This window comes from Aspergillus candidus, assembly GCF_002847045.1.
Source record: "Aspergillus candidus strain CBS 102.13 unplaced genomic scaffold BDW47scaffold_5, whole genome shotgun sequence".
In the NCBI taxonomy this organism is placed as follows: Eukaryota; Fungi; Ascomycota; class Eurotiomycetes; order Eurotiales; family Aspergillaceae; genus Aspergillus; species Aspergillus candidus.
In genome coordinates, this window is record NW_020194010.1 from 515,706 (window position 1) to 533,498 (window position 17,793).

Genomic DNA, 17,793 nt, shown 5'->3' on the forward strand with positions numbered 1-17,793 from the left:
TAAAAAAAGAAATCAAGAAACCACGAAGAACAAAAATAGAAGATAAAAAAAAATAGAAAAGTCAAAATATTTACAAGAATCCAAACAGGTCAGGGATACGATTACAATTTTCTCACACTCTGTTGACGATGATCACAGATTGACCGGATCTGAAGACTCTGGGAGACCCGACGTACTGGAAAATGGTCTAGGACTTAAGAAAGACGGGAAGTATAACTAGTAGTTAATACTTGCTTGGGCTCGGCAGTAGAAAGGGCAGGTTGACAGGGGCGGTATACGCTACTGGGGAGGTCGAATAGTATGATGGGAAGGGGACTTGGGGAGTCATCGTTGCCTTTTTATTTGTTTTATTTGATTTTATTTTATAAAATTATACTACTATTTTATTTTCTTCTATTTCTTGCCTGACTCTCAGTATCAAATCCCAACCATCTATATTCTGTATTTGTGTATTTCAGTTATTCTATAATCAAGAACTAGTCTAGTAATCACATTTGATTATTTTTGATCTTTTTTTCAATTTTCTATCTATTTCTTCTATCACTATCATGTGCACTTGCTATAATTTATTACCATGATTACCATGATAGTATGATTATTATAAACCCGACAGGCTGGATTAAGTTTGACTTAGGTGGATGGGGAGGTAATCCACTGGAACCAAAGTCTGAGAAAGCTAGCAGGGAAAGGGGATGTTTACCAACCAACCAACGACCTCGGGGGCGCCAACGGAAGAAATGAGGGGACGGAGCCTTGAGAAAAGCAAAGACCTTTGCATTTACCTTAGTAAAATACCATACCACAGGTCTCAACATGCAGACAATGAACCCAGGAGGGTGGTTCCGGCGTGAAACGAGATATGATGGTATGATATACTTTGTACGATCTTCTATCTTGCTTACTAGGGTATCTCACGCCCTAGCAACTCGAGTATTTGACAAGTAATCAAGATAGATGGCTGAGATGACTCGGAAACTTTTTCTTCTCTGCAGCGCCCCTCCCCGCTTATTGAACGGAGGATATTGTGGGCAGGAGAGTTAGTTTCCTGCACAAAGTCAATCATCCACCAACCCCTCTCCAAGGTGTACGTCGTATTACTGAGCTCGATGATTCGACCATGACGATGGAGGCGCACAGGATCGGTTGCTGAAGTTGTCGCCACTCATCAGTAGGACATCGCCGTCTTGTTCCATCATTCCATCTCGAAATTAGAAACACGGGTGTACCGGGCTCTCGGGATCTGGGGGTTGGTTCATCAAATGCCTAAAAATCCAAAGGGGTTAGGCTGATGGTTCGTATTGACCCGTACGAGTCCTCGGCTAACCCGTCACATTCGGTACATTCTTAGTACGTACTACTGGTATCAGTATGTCTCGGGTATTCCTAGTTCGGGAGAACTCCCTTCATCGTATCGTACATCATCTTCGACTGTGGTAGAAGATCATGATCATTCGATGATGGTACCACAGACGGACGACGATGGAGGTCCATCGGTACAGGGGTGAAGTGGACGATCTTCAGCAGCGACCGGGGTCCAATGGCCGCTGGTGCCATTCTGCCGGAAACTGTCATCATCCTTCAGACATTCCCCCTAGTTGTGTGACTGCCCGTCAAGGGGATGGTGCGTCAGGAATGTGTCTGTCCTATTCAAGGAAGTGAATCCGAGATGATGAAGTGTTCAGGAGACAGGGGATAGAAATCCACAAGAGGGGGAGTAATCTCTAACTGATTCGTGTTGTATCTGCCCTTTGCGTCCTAACATAGAACAGTTCCTTCTACATAGACAGTACGGTGTAGTTGAAGAAACAAGGGGTCTCCATCCACAACGCAGACCACAACCCAGTCAGAGTCAAGATAGCCTTACTTTCCTATCTTCGAACATCCTCCGTAAGCTCGAGGAGGTCAATGGAGGGTGTTTCCCAATCCGTCGTAGTCTGATTCGCACCAGTGATATCGAACAGGGTTAGTGACAACTTGCCGCTGTATCCAGGCTGTCGGATCCCTGACCCACACCCATTTCGGTGGAATGGGGCCTCCACTCCGTCCCACTTGAAGGCGGTTCAAAGGCTCCACGAGTCACCCATCTCGGAGGTGCGTCCTTTCAACAATGCCAGTAGTCGTTAGCCTGTAGTACAGTGGTGTGTTTCCAATCCTTCGATGGGGTTTTTGACTTTGGCCTGACCTCGACGGACGGATTCCGAGGAACCGAACGGATGATTTCCTTCCTTGTTTCATGATTTGTGTTTTTGGGGCCGCCCGATACTCGAGTCTCCTTGATCGTCGGCTTGGTGGCTGCAAACCAAGAGAAAGCCGGGCGGCAGGTGAAACTTAAAGCGGGACAGGGTGGGAACCACGGTGGGAACTGGGAAGCGATGCTGATGATAACGGGCCATTCAGAGGGTGTTTGTCTGGATGGTCTGGTCTCCCGGGGGAATCGCGTGCATTATCCCTGCCCAACGGTGTAACACTGGGAGGATGCTGCATTATAGAATCTTCTATCCATGTTAGAGAGGAGGTAAAAGAGGCCTACTAAACCTCACTCTTGAACAATAGTGATGGTTCTCCACTGTATAGGCAGTTCCTTCACTTCCTTGGCTGTCATGATCGTGCTAGCCAGGCCATACTAGTAGTCCAAACACATCATTTCTATCTCTGGTGTCTGTAATTAACGGTATTACCTATCTGCTATCTCGGTCAGTCTTTCGTATAATGGAGTGTCCTTGTTGGTCCCATCTTTTCTTACATGCAAGCCATCATGCAGCTCGCTAGAAATTTGGAAGGAACTCCGCCTGTTCAGTTCATGTTTGTTGCGCATAGCAAGGCTCTCGTCGCTCATATCGATGCCACTAATACTAGCCTCGCCACATAATTGACCGAGAGCCTTACAGTCGAGGTATCCACGCTGTATCCCAGAGACCAATCATTTCGCTGCATGTACATCGCTTATAGAGGCGAGCCCGAAAGGGAATAGAAACAAAGAAGAAACAAGACGAAACAAAGAAGAATAAAAGAAGTAAAGAAACCTTTCTAAGACGTACTATGCAGGTGGAAAGCAGTATCAGCTTCCACCTCAACCGATGAGAATTAGTTCGGAGACAGCCTTCAGTAACCGAGTTGGTGATCCCGACAGTGCACTGAGGACTGAGGACTGGTGGGCTCTCGGGGTTTGAACTGGTTCATCTCTCTAGGCACTTTGGGTTTAGTTGACGACAGCCGAAGTTCGCTACTGCATGGCGAGAATGGGACTATGAGACAGGTCACTCTCCTGGTTACGCCTTTGGTCTGGCCATCTTCAACTTCAGACGGCATCATGCCACTCTTGCTTTCTTTCCATCAATTGGACATGTGGAGCATGGCTTTTTCTAGGATTGCCGGTGCAAAGGCTGTCTGCCTTGTCGTAATCAGAGCTGACTTGGCATTGACAGCTGACAGAAAGACAAAACGCGTCTAGTAGAGAGACAAACAAAGCAGACGAAAAATAGAAAATAGAAACAAACATAAGAGAAACCAGAAAATCTCCCGAGGTTGACAATCATCACCGATGGTTCGATAGATACCCATGAAGAACAACGACGTTATCCCAAAGACCTTCAATTCGCCTTCTAATCCTCAAGTCGAGATCCCTCGTACTAATGATAGTTATTCAATCAACCCACTCCCCAATCAAGCTTTCCGCATTCTAGCAAATCTCTCGTAATGACACGCTGCATCCTTGGACCGAGCTAGCACGCACACTAACTCGTCAAGGGTCCATCTACCCATGCCACGATCCTGCTTTCACGTTCACTTTCAACAGCGGTGTGGATGTGGAGTCGCCAAAAGAGACCAGCTGTATCTCGCTGAGTGTATTCTGTAAACCAGGATACCTACCCTACCAGGCACCGAGTCTGACCGAGGAGGATCAGTATTGAGATCTTTCATCCCCACGGCCAGTACGGCTAGTAGTTGTAATTCTAATCTGCGAGCCACTTCTTCATGGGGATTTGAGGGTTAGGCGAACACCCCCTGGTTAGAATTTCTTCTTCGCAGGGTATGCTGTATGTCACATAAGCAACACACTCTCTTTCTGCTTAGCATATCGGATCTTCCTTTTTTTCTTTCATTTTTTTCTTCTTAATTTATCCTTTGTAGGACATTACGGTCAGATCAAGCCCTATACCAGATGCTGGTCAGTATTTTGGCGTAGCGGTTAAAATTTTCCTCATTCCTCGCACTACTATCCTATCCTACTATACCCCGCTCTTTCCACCCAGTATAGACCAGGAGGGTGAAACAGAAGAGCGAAGAAGCTGCGCCAAGTCTGCAATGCAGCCTGGATCTGCATGCTTCTTCCAAGACGGCCGGACGGACGCCTGGCCGTCCGTCCGTTATCCCTCTTGCCTAAGGTGGGTAAGCGCGGGAAGTGGACGACCCCTCTTGGAATTTGGCTCAGTGAGATGTATGATGGACACTGGACTGGTAGTTCATGTATTGATCTGGAGAAAGGCGCGAGAAAATGGGTCGGTGGCAATGGCTCTAGTCCTTGTTTGCAATGATGTGCAGGATTCCAGGTGTATTATGACATGGGTGGTGGCTAATCGGATGATCAGTACCTCACATCGTAAGAAATCAGTGATAAATTGATAATACAGTAGAGTAAATAGGATAACATCAAATAAAAAAATAGAAAAAATAATAATAAATACAAGGGAAGAGGGAAGACAAGAAACCATGTTGCATTATCCTTCCCTGTATCCATGATCTTGTCACCAGCATAGATGACTACGGCGAACATCCCTGTAACTATATCCAGTATTAAACCACGCATACTACAGCGTAGAAGCTATAACGAACCCTAGACCCGCATAGCTGTTTATAATCATGTATTCCTAATAAAATGCGCCCACCTTCTGATCATCATAATCATGGAACTTGACGTATCCTGTTTCACCTCCCTCTCATTGCATATTGCATGACCTGCAAGCCACGTAAAGGTCCAAACCAACCCATCCCAGCAACACATGTCCCAAAACCAACTTCCCGGATCCCCAAAAGCAAATTTATAGATACGTTACACTCCGTCCCTCCGAGACCAGGATCAGTTGGGGAGGTAAGCCGAATCGAGTTCAGACCGGTAGTGGGAACCACTCTGGCGGTAAACCCTAGAATGACTACGGAGTACTACCTAGGGTACATAACTAGCGCCATGAGTCGGTGGTACGACGTGACCGTAGAATAAAAAGCGCATCGAACACCTGGCAGGCTAGGCTGCTTCCACGCTTACTATACTGACCCTTGTCTAGCTCGGGTCTCGTCCTTGGACCGGGATTTTAGCGAGGTTTGGGATTTTGTTCTTCGTGTGCTGTCTTGTGTGACAGTCTTGCATTGACAATGTGATGATGAGCCCGAGGCGTCGGTAACATATATGCAGGAGCCAATCGACATGAAGGATGTTTGGTGCTCCGTGCTGCTGGGTTTTCAGTTATGTCTTTCGGGGTTTTTTTCTACGCTTTGAGCGGTCGTTTTAGGGGAGATAACCTTTGAACTGACTGTTCGGAGACATTCTACGTTGGATGCATTCCAACTGCATAATTAGTACTAGCCGGGGGTAATTGATAGGCTGCAGTAGTCAATAAAGCAGGAAGGATATAAAAGGAAACGAAATAGAATAGAAACAAAGAAAACACCACCACAACTAACGGCATGATAAATGAAGAGGAAACTACTCCGTACACTGCGATATTTTCCCCCGGCAACAGACTCGATCCCCACCTGATCTCACCCGCCAATACCCTTCCTGTCAGCGACAAGATGAATCATTAACATCGCCTCCCTGCTTCTGTGTCCTTCAACGAGTAGAAGCTCTCACCGAAACTAAAAATGGCAATGGCTGCGCACGCGAAACAATCACCAACGACTTAGCGAAATCGTCTTCCCGACTCCGTATAGCTAAGTATTAAAGACAGGATGTAGAATCAGGACTCTCGTTCTCAGCCCTTCTCGCGACAAGCCTGTTAACCGATTCGAGATATCGCTCCAATTCCAGATTCCCCTCAGCCTTATTGCTGGTGTGAGAACGCTTCGAGTCCAAAGACCCAGTGACGGACCAGCCGTAATCGGTCTCCCCCAGTGACTTGGTTTCGTCGGCCTTATCGCTGGAGTGAGAACGCTTTGTGTCCCTATACCCAGTCCAGGACCAGTCGTAGCTAGACACCCCCAATGACTGGGTCCCATCGGCCTTATCGCTGGGGTGAGAACCCTCCGTGTCCAAAGACGCAGTGCGGGACCAGCCACAGCTGGCTTCCCCCAGTGACTGGGTCTCGTCGGCCTGATCGCAGGGGTGAGAACGCTCCACGTCCGGAGACCGAGGGGACCAGCCGTAGCTGGCTTCCCCCAGTGACTGGATCTCATCGGCCTTACCGTTGGGGTGAGAACGCTTCGCGTCCGGAGACCGAGGGGACCAGCCGTAGCTGGTTTCCCTCAATGACTGGGTCTCGTCGGCCTTATCGCTGGTGTGAGAACGCCTCGCGTCCGTGGGCCCAGCGTAGGACCAGTCGTAGATAGGGGCCCCCAATGGCCGCATTTCGTCAGCCGTATCAATGGTGTGGGCGCGATTCGCGTCCGTAGACTCACAGCAAGACATGTCGCACCTAGGCATCGGTCCAAGGCCCTGCCCAGTTTTCAGGCTGATGCTGGCTTGGATCCTGGGCATGCCATCCCCGTCAATCAGGTTATGGACGTCCCAGATGAGCTGGAATATTTGGTCCCATGTTCCTTCTGTAGTTTGTTGGGTTTCTCTTTCAGTGCGTGTTTGAGCGGATAGAAGAGTGAGAAACCTACCGACAGCAATCATGTTAGATAGAAAGACCTTGTGCCTGAGGCCGGAATTTCCTATAAAGCGCTCCACGTCATTGGCCCGCTTTTTGAAGCATATATCCATTGAATGAATCTGAGGGTGGTTGGTATCAGTAGAGCCGGTGTTTACAATTGACGGCATGGTCTTTTGGGGGGATAAGGAGTACATACCGGCAGGAAGGAAAATTTCACCGTGCAAAGCGAGAGCACCGGCTTGATCATAGTGTCGGGAGACATTCTGTTGTGGGCTCTGACTCTCATTTTCACTCTGTTGGTTAATCACCTTGTTGCGTAGATTTGGGTGGTGAATGATGTCTTCCTGATTTGGATCGATCTTTGGTGGTTTGTGTAGGTGTTCCTGGTCTTGAAGATGGTGAGTAGTCTACCCTACTATATAACCAGTACACCGTAAGGCCCTGATCTCATTGTGACATGCTGAGTACGCCACAATGAAAGCATAAAGCTCCTGTTGTTTCCGGTGCGCTATTAGAATGAGAGACTTGACCGTCGAGTGCTGAGGGCTTGAAGTTTCCCACGATGCGTTCGACTGTTGGTCCTCATTTTGATCGGGAAGTTTCTCCTCAGGTGAGTTTTAGAACCTTGTGGCTATTAGATTGCGTATGTGTCATTTGAATGGATTGCAAGCCTAGGACAATGTTCCTGCTATTGCAAGCGATTTTGGGTTATCAAGTGATGTAACCCTGAAGTCATGGCGCAAGTGATATCGTGGTCCTCTAGTGTTTTATTTAATCCCATACCCTGCTTTATTCTATCTGCTAGCTTCAGTCGAATGCTGTGGCCCATGGAAACTTAGAGACAGATGGTGTGATTATATATGTCGCATGCTTGGGACAACATTTGACGATATATAGTAGTTAGCTGGAAACTTCATATCAGTTATCAGTGCAGAGTATTCATTCTCCTCCTTCAAGTGTTTTCGAACTGTTCGAGCAAAGAACTCATCATCATTAGCCCACTGAATACGCTGAGCGTCCCAGTATGGATGTGCCTTGGGGTTGAGGTTCTGGAACCATGGACGCTCGGGCCACTCAGGCACCACTTACGCTTACATGATTCCGACGCGTCGACGCGACTTGTCATTTCATTCAAACCAACTATCAACAACCGATATCCAACAAGAAAACCATCCGAAACTGTCCAAGACCCGCGCGTGCAAGGCTCCACCATCTCCAACTCATATGGCTATCTGCAAACCCTCCCGTCCCTTCCACAGACCTGAGTTGCGATGAGACGGGGAGGCCATCCGTTGACAACTGCCAACACCAACCAGGGTCATTTCCAGACGCCGGACCGGGCCCCTTCGGCGCTGAAGCCCAGAGCAGCGACAACCTCGAAGAAGAGGAGTGCAACGCCAGTGTCGTCGGCGTCTGCGTCGAGACCGCGGAAGAGGAACTCGTTGCCCAGTGCGCGAGACCAGCCCACCCTCACGCAGATTGATTTCGTGTCGACGAAGTCGCAGGGTAGCTTTGAGCAGGACGATGATGATCTCGACTATATTGATGGGGCGCCTGGAAATGGTACTCTACCGTCGCGAGAGGTGATTGAGATTGATGATTCGGCAGATGATGACTACCAACCACCGTCACGTCTTCCGAGAGGCAACGCCCGCACTGTCAGGTTTGGGTCGGATTCGAAAACCAACCAGTCGAAAAAACAGAGGAAGGATTCGAACAAGGACAGAGCTGGTGGAAAGCGAGAGACGAAGAACAAGCGCGGCAAGAAGGACAACAAACCAGCAGAGAAGGATAAAACCCTCACGCAGATGGACTATGTGCGCCGTTATTTGAAGATCGAGCCTGATGACGATGTGAAGCTGGAGTACACCTACGTTACTCCCAAAAGGGAAGAAAGCCAGAGGAATCGTATATCGAACCAGAGGGTTTTAGATCACGATCACACTCAGGAAACCCCCGGCGAAAGCAAAAGACGGAAACTGGACAGTGATGATGTGACAGAGGATACAACAGTGAAATCTCCGGCAAGAGATGCTCAGCACCATGATTCGCAACTACCAAAAACGCCTCGGAACCACCGAACTACCATTCCTTCTTCGCAGTCGCCTGAAAGCCCGGGACTCGCCATAATATCCTCTTCCCAATTCCGCAGCGCGCAGCGGTCTCCTTTGAAACGCTTTTCGCCACGGGACAGCCATCCTATCAAAGAAGAATTGCCCCAAGATGACCAGCTAAGAGTATCGCGACAGAGTCCGGATTTAGGAACACTACCCCGACATATGTCCCCGACGCCCGTGAAGCGAGAGTATTCGCCGCTTAATCGGCCTGCTTTCTATGAGCCATCCGCTCATAGTGCAGTGGGCATAGGAAACGCGGCTGATGAATCTGAACAACCTCCCACCGCCACGCCTAGGACCGTGGTATATGAGACCGATGGTGAATCGGACTACGACAGTTCAGAGTGCGGCTTCTCTGGTACTCCCACCTCACCCACGGCGCGCCTACTCGAAAGTGATGACGATAATGAAACCAACGACAAACACAATGACGATGACGAGCTGCCTGATGTTGACTCCCAATATCTCCCACCGATTCCTCACACCGAGCTAGAGACCGAGTCCTGTCTCACGTCAGAAACCAATCTCCCATCCGATGCATCAATATGCTATCGGAGGGTGCAGCCTGCCACACAGTTTCCGCTAGAGCCTATCCCAGTGTTGAATACACAGAAAATGGCAGAACTGTTTCCTGAGGGACCCCACAACTCCCACTCCATGTCGACAGCTTCTGGGTCACGCCCATCTCGAGGCATTGGATCGCCCATCCCATCTGATCCATTACACGTCCAGAGCTCGACCCAGACTGAAACTCAGACGGAAACTCAAACGCAAACGCAATCACAAACACAATCTCAGGATCTGGAAAGGACATCGACTGAACTTGTTCCCGAGTCTTCGCCCGTCGCACGGCACGAAACTAGCATGCTTACAGACAGCAAGAAACCACTCGGACCCCGAGCCCCAAACGCCGCCGTCCAAGTCGAGTCATCGCAGCCAGCAGACAGATTTACCAAGGCTACCAATCAACAGCAGAAACCTCCCGCCCGAGGTATCCTCACTGGCAGCCAAATTCTTACTTCCAGTGTAATGGAAAGCGTCCCCTTTCCGGCGTTCTGGCTGGGAAGTCAAGATAGCGTAGGAGAACCCTACAATCTTCCAGATACGAGTGGTTGAGAGCGTTACATTGATACACGATATATATACCCGCATATGCATATGGATTAGCACCATACTAGACAAATAGCTATTTAGAACAAAAAATGAAGGAACGAATCAACAAGTGTCACAACAAATTCGATCATTATGAAATGGAATAAACCAAGACCTCCTGTATGTAATGTAGTCACTACTAGTAGTGACATGACTACAGTGGGCTCGGCCCGTCGTAGGCCCGGAAACGGACGCGATAAACGCCCACAGTGAATCCACAATCGACTCTCCGCACCAGCCAGCCGCCCGTTATCAGTTCCCCCTCTCCAATCCACCCAACGTTACTCACTTACCCCCCTTAAACAACCAACAACAAAAAACATCCACCCCACCCATCCCAGCGACATGGATCTAGCCTACGACCACATCGAAGGCGAGATCTTCGCCGCCAGCCAGCGCGCCAAGAAAGAAGACAACAAAGAAAGCGGCGCCACCCAAGAAGGCGACTCCAACAATGCCGCCGCCGCCGACCACCCGCCCGTCGATCTCAACACCGAGCTGCAGGAGACTTTCCGTGCTTTCTCCGCCAGCCCCTGGGGCGTTCGCATTGGTGGACTGTGGGATAATGTGCGCAAGCAGGGAGAGAGTTACTATGAGGGTGCTAGGCAGGAGTATGCCGCTGCTAGCGAGGAGGCCGTTAAGGGGTTCTCGGACCTGAGGGAGAATATTGTGGGTCGCACACGTGGATTGTCGCTGAGTACGGCGTTTGCTGGCGGGGAGGATGCCGAGGGTAGTAGCAGTGGTGCTGCCAAGGACGAGGCGTCTACGCCGACCGGCACGGGCGCCGAAGGCGAGGGGTCTGCGTCCGGGGAGGGATTCCTGGCACGCTTGAAAGCCGAGGCAGCTCGGCGGCTGAAGGAGATCGAGAAGGCGGAGGAAGCAGCCGACGAGGCTATCTTGCGATTCGGGATGAATATTGGGCAGAAGCTGCGTGACGCTGTGAGCATCGTTCCGCCGGATTCGGAGGCCGATAAGCTGCTCTTTGAGAGCAAGGACGCGGATGGCAAGCGGGTGATCCATGCGACGCGCTTTGAGGCCCAGTTGCACGTGATTCATTCGAATCTGGAGAGCTTCACGAAGGATCCGGTCAGCGATGAGTGGGCGGCGTTTAAGGAGAAGTTCGATATTGATAGTAAGACGGATGATGTCGCTGCTGATCTGGAGAAGTATCCTGAGCTGCGGTCTGCGATGGAGAAGTTGGTGCCGGAGCAAGTGGAGTATGCGACGTTTTGGTGCAGATATTATTTCTTGCGTCTCGTTATTGAGACGGAGGAGCAGAAGCGCAAGGAGTTGCTGAAGGGTATGTTCTTTTTTTCTTTACTTCAATCATTTCATTTTTTTCTATCCCATTTCTCCATTCTTAGTGCGAGTTGGTCTGACTAGTACAGGCGCCAACGCAGGCGACGAAGAAGAGGTCGCGTGGGACGACGATTCTGACGACGACACCGACTCCCCCTCGACCCCGCAAGTCAAGACCAACAAGCCCACCGACGACGTCCAAGCCGACGCTGCCCCAGCCGCCGAGAAGTCTACTCCCAAGTCCAACGAACGCCGCCCCTCCAACGACCAGCAATCATCCGCGGACAGCGAATCCAGCTATGACCTCGTCAGCGGAACCACCAGCCGCACGCCCGCCAGTCCCAAGGAAAAGGCCAAGGACGACGAGAGCGACGATGACTGGGAGTAAGGATAGCGCGTGTCGTGAGTGGCAAGTCTTGATTTGGAAACACCGTCTATGTCTATAGGTATTTTGACGCTTTACATCTTGACGAAGGAGTTATGGTTTTTTGTTCACTGTTTTTTTTTTGTCTTCTGATTGTCGATTATAGGAGTTAGCTGTTGAGGACTTGTTGTTTATTGCGTTGTCAAGCGACTATTTAGTTTGCTTTCTTGATATCAATCCCCCGCGTGGACATCTTTTTCTTTCGTTGGTTGATTGTTTGCGATGGGTCTCACTCACTGTTACAAACGGTGGATCGTCCTGTGCTACATGGCCGGTCAATCAACATTTTCTTACCTTGTATCTACGCTGTAGCTACTGTTCTACCATCTGAGCACCTAGCTATTTACAACCGCTATCACATTTTCAGTGTTTTTCATCTGCTATATCCGTACATATCATGAGTGGGAAAGTAAACACAGACTGTTACATAACGCAGTATTGTGACAGACCACCATCAAGATTCCTCCCATTTCACCTTGGATTCCACACCGTCATCATCATATTCACCATCATCTTCATCATATTCAGGCCTATCCATCGCAACCCGCGACGACATCTTCGAAAGCGGCGTGCTCCGCATCGCACTTTGCCGCTGCGAACCATTCTTCACCGGCGTCCCACGACGAGACTGCGACGGCGTCTCAGGGTTAGGCGTATGCTCCCTCGACCGAAGATGCAAACCCTTCGCGCGATACTCACTCGGCGAGTTGTAAGGGTAATCGCTCCCGTCGTGGGAGGAGTAAGTGCGCAACGGCGTGCCGGCGTACTGGTAGTCTTCGCCGCGGCGCTTCACAGGGCTTTCGTCGTAGGGGTCCCAGCCGACGCGGCGGCGGGCGTCGGCGCGGAGACGCTGGCGGTGTTGCTCGTCGCCGCCGGCGCCGGTTGTGGAGGATTCTTCGAGGAAGAAGTTGAGGAGCTCGTCGCTGATGGAGAGGTGGGATTGTTGTTGGAATTGCTGGAGGGAGGTGAGGCGGAGGAGGGTCTCGAGAAGGGAAAGAGATGTGCGGATGTTGTTGTAGAGGGGGTTGGTGATGGTTTTGGTGGTTGTGGTTGTGGAGGTGGGTTTGGAGAGGCCGCGCGGGCGGGGTGGTGTTGCTCGGGGGTTTTCAGAGTCGAGGGAGAGCTTTGCGAGTTGTTCTGGGTCGAGGGAGTCTTCGCGTTGGCGGGATTGTGGGGTGTCTGCTTCGGATTCGGTGTCTGACTCGTCGTCTTCGTTGTAGACTTCGAAGGCCATCCATTCTGGGTCGAGGTCTTTGGGGATGCGCCATTCGTCGGGGATGGAAGTTTCGTGGAAGCTGGTGTGCGGTGCTGCGGAGGCGGATCCGTTTAGCTGGGCGTCGAGCTGGGATTGGAGCTCGTCTACTGCGCTGTCTTGGTCGGAGTCGTCATCGGGGTGGCCGTACGCCGACTGCTCTCGTTCGACCATGCGCCGCGGTGGTATGGCGTTGATGTCACGCTTCAAGAGGAGGACCGGGTTGTTGGTTTCCCCGTCTGGGCTGATGTTGAGGATCTTGCCGGTGTCGGCGTAGAAGATTTTCGAAATTTGGTGGATGGGAACAATTTCGCGGAGGCCGGCGGTCTTGACGTCTTCGTATGCCTGCGGCTGTGGCTCATCCTCGTCCAGCGTATGCACCCGGCCGTCGTCTAGATCTTCGATCAGGAGCAATTGGTAGGCGAACTCATCCACCCGAGCCTCAGCCGGGAGCTGCTCGTGTCGTGGCGGCGCCTCTGCCGGAGGGACGGTGAGATCCATCGGAACGCGTCGAAGCTTCAAGCGTGCTTTATGGACGACCTCCTTCCACGTAGTCGTGCGGATACCCTCCTCGTCATGGGGGCGCAGGTGGCTTGCAAAAAGCATGTACAATGACAGCGTGAAGGTGGGTCCGATTTGGATCGCTTGCGCCGGGAACATTGAATACTGCGTATCCCCCGCCGTCAAGAACGTGCTGGCCTGCAGCAATCGGCTTGGCGATATGGTGGAAGGCAAGTTCGTGGATAATTTGGCCCCGGATGTGGTAATGGCCAGGTTCATCAGCGGCACCGCGTCTTCGATCCGGATGAGCAGTTTCTTGATATCCTTGATGATGTATTTGATTTCGGCGTCATTGCGGGAACGGTCTCGGGACGACTTTGCGCCTCTGCGCATTAGTTCTTCTGATGCGGCGGCGTTGGCCAGTCGCTGCCCCAGAGCCTGGATATCCAATCGGAGAGATTTCGTCAGGTAGACGGCAGATTCGAGCGAGGTATTGCCCCGGGCCGCTCTAGAAGCGGGTTAGTGATCTTATGCAATGCATCTTTGGATATGTGAGTACCCACATGAGCTCGATCATGTCGATGGCGGGAGATATGACCTGTACTCTTGGTTTAGCCTCCTTTGCTGTGACCATCCGGGGACCCACCTCACCTGAATTTTGCTCTCCAGTCGCTGCTGAAGGGACAAGAGCTCCTCTCGTTCTTCTCGATCCTCCACATTCTGCAGGAAACCAGAAGGATTGCCGTTAGATATCAATGTCCGCATTGACCAACAGGGGAAGAATTTCACTCACTTTCAGCAAACGCGTTGACTGACCGATTGCATAGTTTGCTGTAATGGCGATCCCCGAGCTAAGATAGTACTGTGTCAGCTCGCTTCTCAGCTGTCTCGCAAGTCTTCCATCCGAGTCTCACCGGATGGCATAGTTCATCGCCTGCTGGGTGAGCTAAAGGCAAAGTTAGCATATGGCATTCGTCCTCGTCTCTCTTCCCAATAACACCAGCAACATACCCGGCCGAGAAAGGCGTCCATCTTGCCAACGTATAATAGACAGTCGATCGACAGAGTATACTGAGTCCAGCGGATGAAGACGGGGCTCCTGAGGCAATGAGGGGATTTTGTGGTGCTTTTCTTATCGATAACGAGAAACCCACATGGTCTGGTCTGTTGCGCGTGGATGTAAAAGGTCTATGCCTATAGGTAAGAAACAATAAGAAGTAGGTAACCGTCGCCCATCTGATCGAGGCAAATTAAGGTCTACCTGAGTGTCTGCATTCATTCAGAATCCACCCAGAAATCCATACAGAATACGACGTCGTCGCGATGATGGAGAAGACAAACAGTGCAAAATGATAGCGGGGCGGTGAGCGATCTATACTTTACTGCCCAACCATATTCCATTCCACATTCTGTATCGTATCCATATCCGTATCACACATTTCTGCTGTTCTGTATATTCATGGTGGGTATAATCTATTCCCACCTGCAACTACAATGAGTTATGATTCATCAGAGTCAAGTGATATGGCGGGGTCCCAAAGGGGAGATCACGTGAGGATGCGGCTCTGATCCACGCGTGGGCGGGGTGCTGACTCAGCCGGTGCAAAATCCATCGAGGTCGCTGGCGCCCCTCACTTGTATACTCTCGTCCATACTCCCTCAACTCCTCCTCATCTCCCCCTCGGTCATCACTCGAGGTCTCTCTCTCTCTGTCCGTCTCCTGGTTCTGTTGATTTCGAGTTACCTGGAATATGGCCGGCAACACCCCCGATTCCTGGGAGGATGAGCTCTCCAAGCAGGCCGAGGGTGTCAACCTGAACGCACAAGGCCGCCCTCAGCCACAGGCCCCCTCCTTCCACCCTGGGGCGTCGGCGTTTACGCCAGGGGCTCAGGCCTTTGTGCCGGGTCAGTCGTTCCAATATGGTGGCGGATTCCCTCAGTATGGTCAGCAGGCGTACGGCGGCGGTTACCCGCAGTATGGCCAGCAGTACAACAACAACCAGTATGGCGCGTACGGCCAGCAACCCAACCAGACCTATAACCAGCCGTACGGTGGCTATCAGCAGCCTCAGAACCCTCAGCAGCAACAGTTCGCTCAGCAGCCGCGCCAGGCCGCTCCGGCAGCCACCCAGCCGGCTTCGCAACCCGCCCAGTCGGCCCCTAAGCCCGCCGCCAGCAACGCCGCTCCCCCCAAGGCCAAGGTTCTCTCGATCGGAGGAGCCAGTACCTCTGCTTCCGCTCCCAAGACCAAGGTCCTGTCCCTTGGCGTACCCACCCCCTCGACCACCCCCTCGTCGGGCTCCAACACTCCCGGTGATACTCAGGGCACGGAGGCGGCCCAGTCGGCGGCCAAGGTGACGGCCAGCAAGGCGGTGGACAAGACGGATAAGAAGGCGGAGCAAAAGGCAGCCGCCAGCGGCAAGTCCTCGCCCGCTCCCTCGGCCTCGGGCCGTTCCAGCCCCGGGCGGTCGAGCCCGTCGCGCAGCGAGGTCACCCGCGCCGCGCGTGCTGCGGATGCCGTTGCCAAGGAACAACAGGCCGACGTGGATGAGGATACGCTGAAGGAAATTTACGGCGCGAAGAAGGAACACGTCAACATCGTGTTCATCGGTCACGTCGACGCGGGCAAGTCCACTCTGGGTGGTGCCATCCTGTACGTCACGGGCATGGTCGATGAGCGAACCCTGGAGAAGTACCGGAAGGACGCCAAGGAGGCCGGTCGAGAGACCTGGTACCTGTCCTGGGCTCTGGATCTGACCAACGAGGAGCGTGCCAAGGGTAAGACCGTCGAGGTCGGCCGTGCTCATTTCCAGCTCACCATCCAGTCGCCCGACGGCCCCGTCGAGCGCGACTTCTCCATCCTGGATGCCCCGGGCCACAAGGCCTTCGTCCACCACATGATCGGCGGTGCCTCGCAGGCCGATGTCGGTGTCCTCGTCATCTCCGCGCGCAAGGGTGAATACGAGACTGGATTCGAGAAGGGCGGTCAGACCCGGGAGCACGCGCTGCTGGCTCGCAACACGGGCGTTAAGACGCTCATCGTCGCCGTCAACAAGATGGACGACCCCACCGTGGAGTGGAGCAAGGCCCGTTTCGACGAGTGCACGGTCAAGGTCTCCAAGTTCCTTGAGGCTCTCGGCTACAAGAAGGACGACCTGTTCTTCATGCCCATCTCGGCCCAGCGCACCCTGGGTGTCAAGGACCGTGTCCCCAAGGATCTGGCCCCGTGGTATGGCGGTCCGTCGCTGCTGGAGTATCTCAGCGACATGAAGATGCCCGAGCGCAAGATCAACGCTCCGTTCATGATGCCCGTCAGCTCCAAGTACCGCGACATGGGTACGATAGTGGAGGGCCGCGTAGAATCCGGTGTTATCAAGAAGAACTCCAACTGCATCATGATGCCCAACCGCCAGAAGGTCGAAATTGCGGCCCTGTACGGCGAAACTGAGGACGAGATCGCCACCGGGACCTGCGGTGATCAGGTCCGCATGCGTCTCCGCGGTGCCGAAGAGGAAGACATCCTGCCCGGGTTCGTGCTTTGCTCGCCCAAGCGTCTGGTGCACTGCGTCTCTTCCTTCGAAGCGAAGATCCGCATTCTCGAGTTGAAGAGCATCCTGACGGCTGGGTACAACTGCGTCATGCACGTACACTCCGCTGTGGAAGAAGTGACGGTGTCCTCCCTGTTGCACAAGTGTGAGCCCGGCACCGGCCGCAAGAGCAAGCGCCCCCCGCCGTTCGCCAGCAAGGGCCAGACGATCATCGCCCGTCTGGACGTTACCAGTGTTGCTGGGTCGGTGTGTGTGGAGCGCTTTGAGGATTACAACCAGATGGGTCGGTTCACGCTGCGTGACCAGGTGAGTTATCCTCCTTAAGAAGATTTAATCGAGCGAATACTAATCCGATCATAGGGCCAAACCGTTGCCATTGGTATGATTACCAGACTGATTCCCAACGAGGAGAAATAAATGCCCATCCTCGACACCAAGATTACCCCCTCCTAGTTGATCCTACCAGCTCCCCTAAAACAGGGTGCAGGCCCGTCGGCTGCGGGGAGGAATTACTGGCTGGTAGAGAGCTGGGTGAATGATGACGCCCGGACTCGGTTGACGATGATGAACCTATTACTTCTTTTTATTTCCTCCTTGCGTATAGAATTCCCATCTTGCTTTAATCGATTGGAATAAAAGTGATTGGAATGTTCACTCCTTCACCGTAACACTATCATGTCCATGGTATATC

The 17,793-nt window shown here is 52.0% G+C and overlaps 5 protein-coding genes across 5 annotated transcripts; 3 read left to right on the plus strand and 2 right to left on the minus strand.

The window, feature by feature from the left end:
• Window positions 1–5,631: 5,631 nt before the first annotated feature.
• On the minus strand, window positions 5,632–7,176 carry BDW47DRAFT_99947 (uncharacterized protein). Its single transcript, XM_024820967.1, has 3 exons — window positions 7,006–7,176; window positions 6,820–6,928; window positions 5,632–6,756 (listed from the first exon to the last, which is right to left on the minus strand). Exons 1-3 carry the CDS (start codon window positions 7,093–7,095, stop codon window positions 5,936–5,938), a joined length of 1,020 nt encoding a protein of 339 aa, XP_024675344.1. The 5' UTR covers window positions 7,096–7,176; the 3' UTR covers window positions 5,632–5,935.
• A 225-nt stretch (window positions 7,177–7,401) lies between these two features.
• On the plus strand, window positions 7,402–10,093 carry BDW47DRAFT_99948 (uncharacterized protein). Its single transcript, XM_024820968.1, has one exon. It carries the CDS (start codon window positions 8,081–8,083, stop codon window positions 10,040–10,042), a length of 1,962 nt encoding a protein of 653 aa, XP_024675345.1. The 5' UTR covers window positions 7,402–8,080; the 3' UTR covers window positions 10,043–10,093.
• Window positions 10,094–10,333: 240 nt separating this feature from the next.
• BDW47DRAFT_99949 (BSD domain-containing protein) lies at window positions 10,334–12,151 on the plus strand. Its single transcript, XM_024820969.1, has 2 exons — window positions 10,334–11,378; window positions 11,467–12,151. Exons 1-2 carry the CDS (start codon window positions 10,424–10,426, stop codon window positions 11,763–11,765), a joined length of 1,254 nt encoding a protein of 417 aa, XP_024675346.1. The 5' UTR covers window positions 10,334–10,423; the 3' UTR covers window positions 11,766–12,151.
• A 9-nt stretch (window positions 12,152–12,160) lies between these two features.
• On the minus strand, window positions 12,161–14,836 carry BDW47DRAFT_66731 (RanGTP-binding protein). Its single transcript, XM_024819567.1, has 6 exons — window positions 14,566–14,836; window positions 14,469–14,500; window positions 14,348–14,405; window positions 14,206–14,274; window positions 14,118–14,152; window positions 12,161–14,062 (listed from the first exon to the last, which is right to left on the minus strand). Exons 1-6 carry the CDS (start codon window positions 14,584–14,586, stop codon window positions 12,256–12,258), a joined length of 2,022 nt encoding a protein of 673 aa, XP_024675347.1. The 5' UTR covers window positions 14,587–14,836; the 3' UTR covers window positions 12,161–12,255.
• A 386-nt stretch (window positions 14,837–15,222) lies between these two features.
• On the plus strand, window positions 15,223–17,756 carry BDW47DRAFT_66743 (translation termination factor GTPase eRF3). Its single transcript, XM_024819568.1, has 2 exons — window positions 15,223–17,408; window positions 17,463–17,756. The coding sequence occupies exons 1-2, from the start codon at window positions 15,306–15,308 to the stop codon at window positions 17,517–17,519; spliced, it is 2,160 nt and encodes a 719-aa protein (XP_024675348.1). The 5' UTR covers window positions 15,223–15,305; the 3' UTR covers window positions 17,520–17,756.
• The last annotated feature ends 37 nt before the right edge of the window (window positions 17,757–17,793 follow it).

Coding starts and splice junctions, on each gene's coding strand:
- BDW47DRAFT_99947 (XM_024820967.1), bottom strand. CDS start 7,095: ATGAGAGTCAGAGCCCACAACAGAATGTCTCCCGACACTATGATCAAG. Junction 6,929..7,005: donor TGAAATTTTCCTTCCTGCCG/GTATGTACTCCT, acceptor AACCACCCTCAG/ATTCATTCAATGGATATATG. Junction 6,757..6,819: donor ATCTAACATGATTGCTGTCG/GTAGGTTTCTCA, acceptor AACAAACTACAG/AAGGAACATGGGACCAAATA.
- BDW47DRAFT_99948 (XM_024820968.1), top strand. CDS start 8,081: ATGAGACGGGGAGGCCATCCGTTGACAACTGCCAACACCAACCAGGGT.
- BDW47DRAFT_99949 (XM_024820969.1), top strand. CDS start 10,424: ATGGATCTAGCCTACGACCACATCGAAGGCGAGATCTTCGCCGCCAGC. Junction 11,379..11,466: donor GCGCAAGGAGTTGCTGAAGG/GTATGTTCTTTT, acceptor TGACTAGTACAG/GCGCCAACGCAGGCGACGAA.
- BDW47DRAFT_66731 (XM_024819567.1), bottom strand. CDS start 14,586: ATGGACGCCTTTCTCGGCCGG. Junction 14,406..14,468: donor GCGATGAACTATGCCATCCG/GTGAGACTCGGA, acceptor GTACTATCTTAG/CTCGGGGATCGCCATTACAG. Junction 14,063..14,117: donor ATCGACATGATCGAGCTCAT/GTGGGTACTCAC, acceptor ACCCGCTTCTAG/AGCGGCCCGGGGCAATACCT.
- BDW47DRAFT_66743 (XM_024819568.1), top strand. CDS start 15,306: ATGGCCGGCAACACCCCCGATTCCTGGGAGGATGAGCTCTCCAAGCAG. Junction 17,409..17,462: donor GGTTCACGCTGCGTGACCAG/GTGAGTTATCCT, acceptor ATCCGATCATAG/GGCCAAACCGTTGCCATTGG.